Here is a 14,666-nt window from a genome sequence, read left to right as displayed (position 1 = left end):
GGAGGAGGCCCACACAGGCTTCAGCAGCAGGCACAGGCCATTTGAGCAGAGAATTCTGAACATCCATGTGCCTAGAGCAGGGTCATGAAGGGGTGGATGCGGACCTTGGCCCCTGGACTCCTTGCCGCCGTGATTTCTACAATGCAGGGCCCAGGGCAGGAGCTAACTGTAGTATTAGATACCAAGGGTGACAAAGCGCTAACCTGCAGGCCTGTGTCCACTCTTGCAAGGGAGTGTGTAAGGGGGATTTATCTGTTTTTGTCCTGTTTTGTCTTCATGCCCTCCCTGGGAATTGTATGATCATGGAGACAGAGGCCTTATGGGTAACCCCTGGCTCATGAAGAACAATGTAAATGCACTCTGCTCTGCCTTTAGTTGGATTCAGAGGACCTGCGAGGGGAGATGGGGAGAAGGACTCTGCCAGCTGCAGGTGACGACACTGCCCTGGGAAGATGGACACTCGCACTGTTTTGTGCCAAGAGTGGAAATCTCATGCCTCAGACATCGAGGCATCTGGGTGTTAATGGCTACAGGGGAATTCTGCATCGAACTCAGTGACTGGGGATCCTCAGCCTTGAGACAGGGGAGCCTCCTCGGTGCCTAAGGAGGCACCTGGCATCCATTTTAATTGCTCTGTGCATTTGACTCTTCTGAAAGGTAGGGAGGATTGCAAAGAGTCTACTTTCTCTGGTATTTTTAGAGAATGTCTTTGCTAAAAAAAGACTTCTCATGACTTTTCTTCAAGAAAAGGGTTCTGGGTGGAGGGGGGGGCAAGTGGGGAAAGACCTGAAGAGTTGATTGCTTTCACCATAAAGGGAGTCAGGCTTAGGACAGCTTCTGGGTCCAGAGAGGCTAAATATCTTGTCAGAAGTCACACACAAAGCAAGGACAGCAGATCTGGGCTCCAGTCTGACTCCAGAGTCCAGGGGGTGCCCACTAGCCTTCTCCAGGTGTGGACTGAAAAGTAAGGTCTTTGTTCCCTCCCCTTGAGTCATGGTGGGTTTGTAACTTGCAAGACAGTCTGGTGGAAATGGTGTGTGTGACTTCCAAGGCTAGGGTATTAAAGGCCATGGGGTTTCCTCCTTCTCCAAGCCCTGGGCCACACAGAGCCATGCTGGGGAGGCCACAAAGAGGTGCTGTGGTCAACACCCCAGCTGAGCCAGTCCTTTGGCCACCCCAGCCTGGACACCAGACATGAGAATGGAGAAACCCTCTTGGGAAGGGTCCTCCAGCACCAGGGGCTCTAGCCCCAGCCAGAAGCCTGGCTGCCAGCCATCTGAATTACTCCATCTCAGGCCCAGATCCTGTGGTACGACATTCCCTCCATGCCCTTTCTGAACTACTGACTCACAGAACGCATGAGCAACCAGAACGGTTATTGAGTATGTCACTAAATTTGGAGAATTTGTTTCACAGCAGTAAATAAGCAAAATGGAATCAAGAGCATTCAGGGGGAGAATGCATAGGGACAGGAAAGCACGGTGACATACCTAGTCCAGAATTTGGCCTGTGTCTTTCTGATTCTGGGGCCACTCTTAGATTTTCACACACACAGCCTCCCCAAACTCTCCAGTGGGGACAAGGAAAACCGAAGGCCTTCAATTCACTGGGTCTACTGAGGAAGAATTAGGGCGGTGGTCCATTAAGAACCAGAACACACTTTTATAGATCGCCTACTATACGCCAGATGCTACTCCAGTGCCATTATATTTAATCCATTACCATTAGTTTAACAACTACTTTGTCCCTACCAGGTGCCAGAAACAGATCTGAGAATGAAGCCACGTATAAAACAAAGTTGCAGTTCTCCTGGAGCTTACGTGTGAGTGAGGTTGATGGGCAATAAACAAACAATAAAAACATATTATGTCTGATAGTGATCAGTGGTATGGAGGAAAAAGAAAGCCTGGTAAGAGGAAAGACAATGGCCTTTTAGAGAGGCTGGATAGGAAAGGGTTCCCAAGAGGGTGACATATGAGCAGAGAGAGAAGCAAGGTTAAATTGCAGAGAGCAAGTCTGGTTGCCCTCAGAGCCCATGGTTTGGGCTCTGATATCAAGGAAAGAATACATACAGTGTCTTCCAGCTTCCGAATCTGTGGCCTCCTATAGAGGGCACATTTAGAGCCAGTCCTCCACAGGCCTCAGGGGACGTGCACCATGTATGCAACTTACTGTCCACCCACCACCAGCCAGGCCTCCCCTCTGGACCTCCAGGCAGAGCCCCAAGAGGGGTACTTACGCAGAGCACATGGAGAACCACCGCCCCCTGTCTTCGATCCTCGTTGGTGAAGATGTCATTGGGGAATTCGTGCAGGGCTAAAGAATGGAGAGAGAAAACCAGCTCAGAACAGATGACAATGTTTTCAGTGCTGGAGTTCTGGGATGGCATCACCAGCCCTCGTTTTCATGTGGAATCCATGAACTTGGATGAAAAAAAAAATTACATCTTTATGTTCACACATCTCTTATCTGGAATTGAGTGTTTCCTTCAGATAAGAAGGTAGGCAGCAAACCACAGGAATGTGAGAAGCACCGGGGACTCTGCCCCCAACAGATATTTTCATGATACATTATACTATTATAGTCAAAGGAGCTCTCACTCATCACTTCAACATCTGGGTAGTTTGTAGATGGCCCCTTGTGATTTAGAGGGTTAATGAGGAAATACAGCAGCTACCTTCATGCAAGTTTTATTTCCTAATACTCCAACAATTTCATTTCAGTATGATCAGTTTCCTTCTGTAAGCATATATATTTTATCTCATGCATTGAAAAATGTTTTCCTGAGCAGAGGTCTGTAGGTGTCACTGCATCACCAAGGGGGTCCATGACACATAGAGCATTACAGCCCCTGCTCTAAATTGGTCCTCATTCCCCGCCATGACTGCCTTGGCTTGCCAGGGCCTTGGACCGGTTACAACACTCTCCCTGCTTTCTCATTCCCTTTTCAAACTTGACCCACATTTGCCACTGCTGAACTGAACCATCAAGCACAGAGCGGCTCATGCCCCTCTACCTGCTTCCAAAACTTCCCTGCTAGGAGATAAAAGCCCCAGTCTGTACACTGGCAGTTCCAAGCTGGTCTTGGCTGCTTCCCACGTGAGCTTTCTTCTCTTTTCCCGCCTTCTTACCTTTTGAGTGAATGTACTCATTCACTCAAACAATAACTGTGCAGGTACTGCACGCCAGGCTGTGCACAACAATTCGACAGCCAGCTTTGTCACATGGGCTCTCATACTCCCACCAGACAGGATAGGCTGCTGTTCCTTGAGCACACCTTGCGTTTGCTTTCTTTTTCTACCTTTATCTGCACAGATGATACCATTAACCCGGGCTATCCCCACCCCAACTGCTCACCCTCTCTCCCTCCTCTCATAAAATCCAATCAGCATCATGGCCAGGGCCTTCATAAGCCTCTCCTCTCTGGAGGATGTTATCAGATCAGGCTCCGTGGGAAACTGTGCACACCACACCGCCCTCGGCATCATCTTCAGCAAATGCGGCTGGCTGATGCAAGTGACCTTTCTCTCAGAGCTCCACAACCTCTCAGTCCTTCTCTAGCTCACAGGTAGAGAAATCATCACCAATCGATGGGAAAGATGTACAACGTGACACCTGCTTGCTGCTGGTCTTATTCTGGGTTTCCCAAAAAGTAGACTCTCAGTCAAGGGTTTTGGGGTGCATAGTTTGTTTGGAGGTGACTCCTGTACACGCTGTGAATGAGGAAGGTGATGAAACCAGGGAAGGAGGGGAGCCCAAGATGGTGACATTAATAAGTAAGTGGTGACTGCTCAGGACACCTGGGACCCAGTCCTGCTGTAGACCTGGCTTGTTGAGACTGTGGCTTGTTGGCCAGGGGTTTTGCCCAAGACACAAGCCTTTAACTATCCCTTGAAAAAGTTCTCTCTGCTTCTAGGGTAGCACTGGATAAGCACATCGTGCAACTCTTGGCCAGTTGTCCAATCCTTCATGTGATGAAATGGGGGAGGCAAGGAAAGACAGGGATGTCATGATCCCCCTAAGTGATTTTCTAAACTAAAGCTGTTCCAAACAGGCTGCACTGAGTCCTCCTGATCAATGAATGGGAAAATGAGAGCAAGCCTGGAGGATTTCACCTTGAAGACCAAATGACACTACAATCTGGAAATTACCATGAGGGAACAAGGGTTCACAGATTAAGCCTGAAGTTCATCCATCTGGCCCTGGGCATTGCAAAGCCTCTAGCCACTCTACTGAGAGACCTCTGTTCTAGCATCTTCCCTCTACAGGCTTAATGCCCCTGGCTAGCATGCTCTTGTCCAGTGAGCAGAGCTGGAGGAAGTCCTCCAGCCTGATGAGAAATGCCTCTACTTCCTGAAACCTCTCTGCTGGCAACAGTGCCCACACAGGCTGGACCTGGAGAGACCTGGCTTTTGCAGCCCCAAGTTTTTTTAATTTTTGTTTATTTATTTTGAGAGAGAGAGGAGAGAGAGAGAGAGAGAGAGAGAGAGAGAGAGAGAGAGAGAGATGGAGAGGAAGGGGCAGAGAGAGAGGGAAAGAGAATTCAAAGCAGGCTCTGCATGGTCAGTGTGGAGCCCACGTGGGGTTTGATACCATGAACCCCGAGACCATGACCTGAGTTGAAATCAAGAGCCGGACACTTAACCAACAGAGTTGTCCAGGCATCCCAGCCCCTAGTCATTTCTTGTCTGTCCTTCCTTCCCCACCCTCTGGCTCTCCCTGTGCACATAGGATGTCTTACACTCTTAAGAGATGCTTTCTAATGCTTTTCTCTTTTGAACTGAACTTTCAATGCAAGTGAATAAATTATAGTCCAGATAACCATCCCAAGGCTTTCACATTTCCGTCCCCTCCCCATGTTGTTCAGTGTGGATTGGAAATCATGAGAAATGACCTTTTCTGTCCACCTCCCAAACCTAGGAAATTGACAACTTCCACAGGCCACCACTGGTGGGTAGGGGCACAAAGTTAAGGAGAAGAAATGCCCTGCAGGGCAGGCCTCTCCCAGACCCCTCTCAGCACCCAGGGCCAGAGACTTTCCAGCACTGACTGATCCCCATGTTTACCTGGACTTGCCCAGACATTGTGTCCCAATCTCTGGTTCTGAAGAAACAACAACTACCTTCGCATCTGATGTTCCTTTGTTTTGTACAGACATTTAAGTGCCCTTGGGAGGTGGGGCTTGGGATGGGCTGGCTGGTGACGGACTGAGATGGGCTGACGAAGGCTCTGGTGGGCAGAGTGGCCATAACAAACCTGGGCAGAATGACACATTCACTGAGCACTTGCTCCTGGCAAGAACTATGCCTTGTACTTTACACCCACTATCCATTTTTGTCCTCCCAGAAAGCTATTATTGCCATTTTATAGACAAGGAACCCAAGGGACAGAGGATTAGATTCCAACTCAAAGACCCACAGCTGGAATGCTGCAGAGCAGGGCCACCCACACAACAAATGCAGGCCTGGTAACACCCCTCTCTGCTGTTATCCAGCTACTGGCATCTATTTGCAATCTCACTCTTCCAGGTGGCCTCTTCCTTCATGGGACTTCCTCCAAGTAGGGGGTCTGACCAGATCCATATTCTGCCACCACACACCAGAGGGAAAAGCTAGGCTGCTTTTTTTCCTTTACATTTCTCTGTGTAGTTGCAATGGGGCTTTTCCACACTGGCCAGTTCAGGGTTTAAATGTGCCATCCTATTGCCCTTCTGTCCCCAGAGGACGAGAGACAGGACTAGTATGCTAAGTTACTGTATGGATCACAACAGCCATTACCCTCGAGAAACTTTAGCCACCTGTGATGGGTGCCTTGTAAAGCAATCATGCATAGGGACCACTTATCATCAATGAGGAGTAGAGGTGGGTACAGAAGTGGGACTGAGGGATGTTCCATCACTGACATGTTGAAGCCAGCTACTTCTTTACTTCCTGCCCTTCAGGCTTCCTATATGAGGAGTAATGTGGTTTTGAGCAAAAATGGGGCTAAGAGCAGCATGTGAGGGAGTGAAGGTACTGGAGAGTTACCCACCAGTCTGCATCTACAAGGTGTCCACACTTGTGCCGGCTCTGGCCTCCCTGCTTCTCTGCTGCTTTATCCATGAGCTAACCCAGGGCCCACGGTATGACTCGATCAAGGGTACCATGTCAGTAAGTGATAGACTGTGTTTTGAATCCAGGCATTTTCCTTGGCACTCAACAAACAGCAAGTGGATGTGTAATGACCATGAATGAATGGACCCACTAGGATTCATGTTTTGGTTGGGGAAGGGTCTTGGCAGAAGTCTAGACGCCCAGTCAACCCTGGGACCTGGCTAGAGCTCTTGGAGAAGACCGCACTGGACGCTGTGTCCTTGGATAAGGTGACCCACAGAGCCCAGTGCTGGTTCAGGAAGGGCTGAGGCGCTGTCCGAAGTCCTGGCCAAGCAGGCCACTGTCACACTTCCTCATGAATCTGGATGTGGCTGGCTGGTCAGCGGCAGAAACAAGGATGGGTGTGATGAGAGGCAGTGGGAAAGGCAGAAAAGAGTCAATTCAAACAACAAACAACAAACAACAACAAAATTCTTAATTGGTGGTTCACAGCAATGTGGAAAAAATAACCAGGGTAAGTATTCTCCCAGGAAGCTTCTCCTGACATGGATCCCTCTCTGGCTATTTATTCACTATTGTGCATCCATGAAAACATGTACTGGGCTGGTGATGAGATATAATAGTGATTTCAAAGAGCTAGCACACATTTTTTTTTAAGTAGCAGTGATTTCAAAGAGCTAACACACACCCAACACAGCCCAACATAGGGCTTGAACTCAAAACTGTGAGATCAAGGCCTGAGCTGAGATCAAGAGTCAGATGCTTAACTGACTGAGCCACCTAGGCACCCCAAGCTCATGCACAATTTGCAAAGAATACATAGATTTTATTTTACGCTTATAGCTGCATTGTCTTTTGACAAAAGACACAAGAAAAGATTTCTTTGAAAATCTGAGCTGGAAGCCCAGGATCTCCTCTTTACCTCCATGCAATGAGCCTTCCTTCATAGTCACATATGCCTATATCTGAGGCTGTCTCAGGAGCCGACCCTGAGACAAAGATCTGAATGCCAGCAGTTTATTTGGGAGGTGATCCCATGATGGGACAGGAGGGAGATAAGTCAGAGAAGGGGCTGATAAAGTAGCCTCAGACTTGCTGGGGCCCCTCTGAGAGATAGTGTAGAATATGCCTCAGCATTGTCCATGGATGGTCATCCATCACTGTTGAAGGCTGTCCTAAACACTTTAGGGCTGAACTTTAACTCTTCTCAGCTCTACACTGGCCAAGTCAGTGTGTTCATGGTACCAGAGAAGGCCCTAGACAGAGTCACATGTGCATCAAGAAACCATCTGCATGTGTGGTGTGGTGATGCCCAGTGTCTGCTCCAGCCTGAACATCCCATCCCTATGATCCTCCAAGCATCTCTTGTGTAGAAACTAGAAAAGAAGAGGGAGTCTGCAAGAGTAGGAATGAGAGACCATGACTTGCTCGTGCATCACTGGCATCAGCACACAGCAGTGGGGTGTCGGGTGGAGGTAGCAGAAGAGAGGCTCTGTGCATAGGCATAAAGGCCCAGATAGACTATTCTGGGACTTGCATTCTGAATCCAGCATGGTAAGGCCCAAACGTTAAGATTTCAACTATAGTTACCTGCATTGTAACATGTTCTTGTATTAAGTATTGATTCCACCATGTTAGAGGCTTCTTTGTTTCATTGGCAAAGGACATTACCAGATGACCTTGGCTGTAGAGAACATGACTCAGGGACAGCCCTGTCACCAGACCCACTAAGGCAGCAGCTTTGTTTGAGGGAAGCTCTTAATGTTTACTAACAATCTCATCAGCCTCTACTTATGCACTATAGACACACTGTTATTTCACCAAGTGTTGCTTGCTGTGGTTCAAAGCAGTTTGGTATGACTATTTTAATGTTAATAAGGAAAGGGTCAGCCTGGGGACAAGGAAAGGATCCTCAGTTGGGCATTTGGAAATAAATGGCTCAGTCCTAGCACTCTTCACAGTGTGGCTTTTGGCGGTGTGTGTTTTAGTCGTTCTGGGCCTCGATTTCCCTATTGGCCATCTGAACAACGGCCTGCAATTCCTCTTCACTGCTCCCTCCATATTAAGCTCAGAGTATGGTTAGTGCACATAGCGGGTGTCTTAATAAGTGTTAGCAGGATGAAGAATGCCAAAGAAAGCAGACCCTAGGCACTGACTGGGATGGAGCACATCAGCCTTGTCCAGCTGGCCCAATGGGTTAAGAAAAGAGCAGCCAGCAGCAGCTGAGCTGGCTTCCGTGAGGCCGAGCAAACTCCCCACCTGGCCGGCACAGACTCTGAGGCCCCAAACACACCTGAGAAATGGTATTTTCAGAACAGCTGAAGCTGTCCAAGACAAGAGTATACAGAGACAGGGTGGCACAGTGGACTAGAAGGCTCTGCCCAGTACTTCTTGGCCTCAGTTTCCTCATCTATAAAGCAAGGTGTGGCTGCTAGTGCCTCCTGCAGAGCTAATGGCAGTGCTGATGTCATCCCATCTGCCTTCCATTTGGGTGTATTTCCTCCCACCCAAATCCAAAGAACCAAGGGCATGTCTTAGTCAAGGTGGGAACTGGAGGGTTGGCCATCTTTGGGACTCTAACATTTTCCTTGGGCTGTTGGTTAGATTTTGCATAAGGGCCCAGGGTAGAGAATCAGATCTGGGTCTGGGTTCAGATCCCACCTACATCACTCACGGGTCATCCTTTCCTCTCTCAGAGCCCCATTTCCTTCATCTGTAAAATGGGTATATAAATGCCAGTCCTGCAGGGTGGCTGGAAAACAGTGCAGGCAACATATATGACATACCTCTCACCATCTTCCTGGGCCACCTATCGCTGTTCTTCGCAATTGTAGCAATGATGGGATGTTGGTCTGGCCTTGGGCTAAGGACACATTTTTCCCTGGTCTTAGTAGCAAAAACCATCTACTGCCAATTCCTGCCTGCTTTGTGCTGGCATCTGTTTCTCCAGGACAGTGTACAGTCCAAGGGAGCTTCATGAATGCATGTGCCTCTAGGTACATGCTTCCGTGTTGAGGCTCTGCTAGAGCCAAGTGGCCCACGTGGTGTGCTGGGAATAGCTACGCATCCAGTGGAGGGTTCCTTCGAATACCTTCAAAATCCTCAAAGTCTCTTTCTGTTCCTCTCTTTCTCTCCCCCAGTTTTCCTTTCAGTACATCTTGCCAGCCTGGGGGAGCCAGCAAAGATAAGCAGTGCTGTTCCCATAGAAACCACAGAGCCCTGACCGGAGTAGATTCCCCTTACCAAGGCAACAGCAGTCAGCCGACCTGCTTCTCCTGGCTGCGTTCCTGAGGCCCGAGTTTGATGAGTCCAAATGGAGGTTTGCAAAGGATGGGGAGTATTCTCTGTTTCGTTTGGGGGAAAAGATGCAGCAGAAAGATTCATGGCATCTGGAGACATACTGATATTATGTGGATCAAATGGAGCCACCAAAGAAGAAGATCCAAAACCACAGCTACCTTAACACATCGAATGAAAGGAATCTGGGCCGCTGCAACCATCAGAACACTGGTCTCTCATCCCAGGGCTTTTTCATGACAAACTACCTATCTTGATTGGCCTCTCAAGGGATGCCTCAAGAATTTAGGGTCCTGACATCTCTCCGGGTGCTCCGTCCCATAAAGCCTATTCTGCTCCCTCTTCCCCTGGAACATTGGGAGAACACTGTCAGACAGCTGTAGTAATAACTGGCTTCCCATGGAGCCTTCCAGACTCGTTTTGTGGACCCCTTATCCTGTGCAAGTACCCAACAAGTGGTTTTCCAGCCAAACTGCAGTCACTTGCTGCCTGAGTGGACCTTTGATTCCTACACTGTGAGCTCCCTGTGGACAGGAACCCTACATTTTTCTGTCTCTGGGACCAGCATCCACTGGGCCAGGGTCCACAAAAGAGAAAAATAAATACCAAGTGAAGACAAGTGTAAATAAAATTAAAGGGACATTTCTCCCGGGGGGATGGGTTTAGTATAAACACAAGACAGAATTACTAAGAAATGACATTGGGAGAAACTGTTCAGTAAAACTCCCAGCAACTGGGAGTGGCCACTCAGGCTGTTCACAAATGCCCTGTCTCTCCTTGTTGGGGAGACCTGGAAGGAACATACTTCTAGGTTCCCTTTAAGGTAGGTGGGGCCATGCAGCTTTCTTTGGTCAATGAAATGGGAGCAAATGGCCACTGTCACACTTCCAGGCAGGCTTTAACAGCCAGTATCTGATTCACCACTTTGCATTTTCTTGCACATAAGTCAGGATGCATCTTCTATCAGTTTGTGTCCCTGAGCGACTGATATCAGAATCCCACCTTACTGCTACTCACATGTATACATGTAGTGTGAGTAAAAAAATAACACGTTTATTCTCTTAGCCACTGAGATGTGGGGCTATTTGTCACCCAGCATAGCCAAGCCTGCTCTGAGTAATACAATAGCTAATATGGTGCTCGGCATCCCCACTGCATTCTCTACGTGAGGCCTCGCCTCAGCAATTTTTGGTTTCTTTGGTCTTCTCCACTAGACTGGGGGTAGGCAATTAAGGTTGGGGGAAATTCATTCTTCTCTTCTCTGTAACCCCAGTGCCTAGCTAGGTGCCTGGCACAGATCACTCATTTAATTAAGAGTGTTTGTTGATTAAATGAACACACATGTCATAACTGAAGGCCCTGGGACAAAATTATCCACAAAAGAATGTGTGTGAAAATGGATATATTCTCAACTTAACTTTCTAAATATTTAGTCTCTGGAAAAGTTTCAGAGACATTTTGGTGCCTTCCTCTTGCACTCAGTGAGGTTCAACGAGCCACAAAAGTACAGAGGGGGTGGGATGTATATAGCAATGGGAGGGTGCAGAGTGTCCCAGAGAACTGCAAGCTGCTTTGAGGTCATCTTCGGAATCTGTGTCTCAACAACACTGGAAAATGTATTAACAAATCAATCATGTGCAAATAAACACACACTTATTTAGCCCTTAGCATCCTCTGGGCCAGGTACCATACTCAACCCTAGTTATACAAAAGCACTGAGGAGTCCCAAGTTGAGTGGACCAAAGTGTAGGTTGGGGGCCAGGAAACACTCAGCTCTCTCTGCAATCATCCCAATATTTAAGGATGGAACTAATCTTTATTGAATACTGTAAATACATATTTATCATTTTGCATAGTTTATACGACTGGAATCTTTATCCTCGATTTACAGATAAGTAAACCAAGACCAAAAGAAGGCAAGTAATCAGCTCAAGTTCACACAGACAGTACTAGAGGAATTGAGATCATGATTGGGGTCTGACTTTCTAGCATGTTGATTTTTCTGTGTTAGCAAGGGCAAATTGATCTTTTTTTCCTTGACTTTCAAGGGCACAACTTCTTCCCTTTGAAAGCCAGAAACAAAGTGTGGATTTAAAGGACTGATGCATGCATGGAAAGAAGACTGTGAACAGGTCATAGTAACCAAGAGCCTCCATGTGGGACCATCAAATTGTCAATCAAAAAGATACTACCAAGCAAATTTGCTGAGAAAGATCGTTTCAGCCAAGGCCTATGTGGTGATATTTGTTTACTACAGGCAGACAGGGTTTTGTAAGAGCCTGAAGGCCTAGACCTGAAGCCCTCCTTCACCACTTATGAATCCTGTGGCCTTGGGGGAAGTTTCTTGGCTTTTTCAATCTTAATTTCTTAATGTGCAAAATGGCAGGATGAAAACAATACCAGTTTATGTAATTATTATGAGGATTAATTGTGATGCTATTTACAAAACATGTAGTGCCTAGAATCAGGCAAGTAATTATCACAAATGATAGCTGCATTTACCTTATTAAATAGCAGAGAGGGAGAAATATGGAAGGGGTTTTTCCCAAGACATCAATGCCTTGCCTACACTCCAGGGGTCCTACCACTTTTATGCAAAGCAGCTACTAACACTTGCATTTCTTGGCCTGAGGACTTTTTCCAAAGCTGAGATAGGGTTCTCTGCCCAGACACTACATGCTAAAGGATTAATACTGCTCTTTCCCCCAGGCAAAGCCCTCACCAAAGTCTGATGACAGATAGGTGTATAAACACCCCAACTCCCTCACCATCTGGGTAGGAGAACTCTCATGTGTGTCCTGCACCATTTGTTAGCATTCACAGCAGGATTAAACTCCAGTTGCTCACCGTGAAAACTGGCTTTATAACTCTCTTTTGATTGGCTGCCTTCCCTTCCCGTCTCACTTCTTGACTCTCCTCCCTGGATCATTTCCCAAATAAACTTGTACTCGAATCTGCCTAAGGACCTACTACTGATGAACCCATATTTAGACAAGGGAAGCTAAGAATTTTGCACTTTTTCACCTCTCCATTTCAACAAGGGTTAGTTTTTCCAGCAGAGGGCTCATCCATATTCAAGTGAATTCCCACCCCCCGCCCCCAATAATGGCAACAGTTATCAATGGCCTTATTTCTATTCATTTACATGGAAACGATGCATCCTGCTTTGTTGACAGCAGTGCAGAAACACCCAGCCCCCAAATGCAGGTTGGAAGACTGTCTGCCCCTTTTTGATGGTGCTGAAGTTGGTCCAACACACCCATGAGAAGCTCCTTGATTTCCACTTCAGAGGTCTTTTTCTCATATACATATTGGCAGAAGATTTAAAAAAAATCATCCCACAAGCTTTTCTCCTGGAAGGGAAGAGACATTCTTTGCAGCTAAAGAACCCCAATCATTAGTTACCATAGACTTTTGGCCTGGCAAGGCACTGAAATGTAATTTGACGAACTGGAAACATATTTCTTTATCAATAATAAAAAGCCATGGCATCAGTGTCATTCATGTCTCCCAGCCAGTAGCTACTGTGGAAAATACAGTGATCCCGTGACTAATGTAGTGTTCTCAGGCCACAAACATGGCAACACATAGGAGGAGGCCTATCTGTAGGGACAAGAGCCTACAACCTGTATTTGTTGCTCATGTGGGATTACCATGGTTGTGTCGGTAATGAATCCTCATTAAAAGATATGGGAAATTTATGGTAAATAGCCCTGTGGTGTTCATGCATTTCACGGACTGCTCTGTTCTTCGAAATGGCCCTTGGTGCCAATGTCAGAGAATGGGTGGATGGATGAAATGGGGTCTGACACAGGCATTGAATGTCTCATGCTCTCATGTCTCTTTACTGATCCAGAGAAATTCAGACCAACAAGCTGATGTGCACAGAAACCCACTAAATAGCTCCTTAAGAAGATGCACATTGTTAAAAGAAATGCCCATTCCTCCTCAGCACCTTTGGAGGGGATGAGGGTGGATGAAAAAATTTTACTAGGAAAAGTGCAATTAAAACAGTTCTTTTTGGATATAATAACTTCCCATAGGAACCTACATTAGAAATTTCAGACTTCATGCATTTATTTTACAGAAGAGACTGGAGACTCCAAAATCAGTGATGTTTTTGAAAAAAAAATGTTACCCCATCAAATTGCAGAGTTAGAAGTAACCTTTAGTGTTCTATTGGTCTACAGATGGAAAGGTAATAACAGAAGGATTTGGTGAGAAGCACAAAGTTTTCCTTCTGTTTTCCCTTTAAATAGCTATTTTTTTCACTTCACCAAGATGATACTCCATGATCATCAATTTCAGGGACAGAAAATAGATCTCCTCTCACGTGTTCATCAGTTGACTAGTAATGGCTGACTATTAGGCTGAGTCTTAGATGGGGTTCAGTGTGGCAGAGGATCTTGATCCATTTACAATGTCTGTCATGGTTATGGGAACGGGAGTAGGGGCATGTATGCTTCTTATTTCCCTTCACTGAAACTTTGCTGACAAAGTCCTAAAATGAAAGAATAACTAGCACTCCTTGCTCCTGGTAAAAATGATTACTGCCATAATTTCCTTTGTTCTGCACCTCTTTTTGAGTATCACCCATTTAAATTATGTTGGGGAAATTAGAAATATCTCTTTTTTTAAAGTTTGTTTTATTTATCTTGAAAGACAGAGAGAGAAAGAGAGAGAGAGAGAGAGAGAGAGAGAGAGAGAGAGAGGGAGAGAGAGAGAGAACGTGCAAGTGGGAGGTGGGCAGAGAGAGAAGGAGAGAATCAATCTCAAGCAGGCTCCACACCATCAGCATGGAGCTGACATGGGGCTCAACCTACAAACAGTGATATCATAACCTGAGCCAAAATCAAGAGTCAGATACTCAATTGACTAAGACACCCAGGCACCCCTAGACTTCTCAATACACTCTCCCAAAAATATTAAATATATTCAAGCAGATGTATTAGGTTGTTACACACTTTTAATATAATAGCTTAAAATCTTGTCTATAATAATGAAATAATTGTCAAAAAAACCCTCACAGTTAATTGCAGGAAGAGATGTAAATAAATAGAAAAACTACTGGCTAATTCAGCTGGTAAAATACAAGCTGTATTTACTCCTCATTTAGTACTTGGCAACTTCTACCTCTCCTTGGAAGAATAATTGTTACCTAGAAGAAATCATTCTCCCTTTTATGTTACCATATATTAAATATTAGATACCTATGGTTTTGGTTCAAAACACTCAAGAATCTTCTAAGTACATCTGAAACTCTTTTAAGGGTAGGGA

The 14,666-nt window shown here is 46.3% G+C and overlaps 1 protein-coding gene across 4 annotated transcripts in view; it reads right to left on the bottom strand.

Annotated features, from left to right (window-relative positions):
* The window catches only part of SLC24A3 (solute carrier family 24 member 3), a 500,862-nt gene that overhangs the window by 216,817 nt on the left and 269,379 nt on the right, over positions 1–14,666 (bottom strand). For all 4 annotated transcript variants that reach the window (XM_042931727.1, XM_042931724.1, XM_042931726.1 and 1 more), the window contains exon 3: positions 2,240–2,316. In XM_042931727.1, the coding sequence (XP_042787661.1) occupies positions 2,240–2,316 (77 nt within the window). The remainder of the gene's footprint in view (positions 1–2,239; positions 2,317–14,666) is intronic.

This window comes from Panthera leo, chromosome A3 (assembly GCF_018350215.1).
Source record: "Panthera leo isolate Ple1 chromosome A3, P.leo_Ple1_pat1.1, whole genome shotgun sequence".
NCBI lineage: Eukaryota > Metazoa > Chordata > Mammalia > Carnivora > Felidae > Panthera > Panthera leo.
Note: the sequence above shows the minus strand (reverse complement) of the source record. Positions and strands in the feature narration are given on the sequence as shown.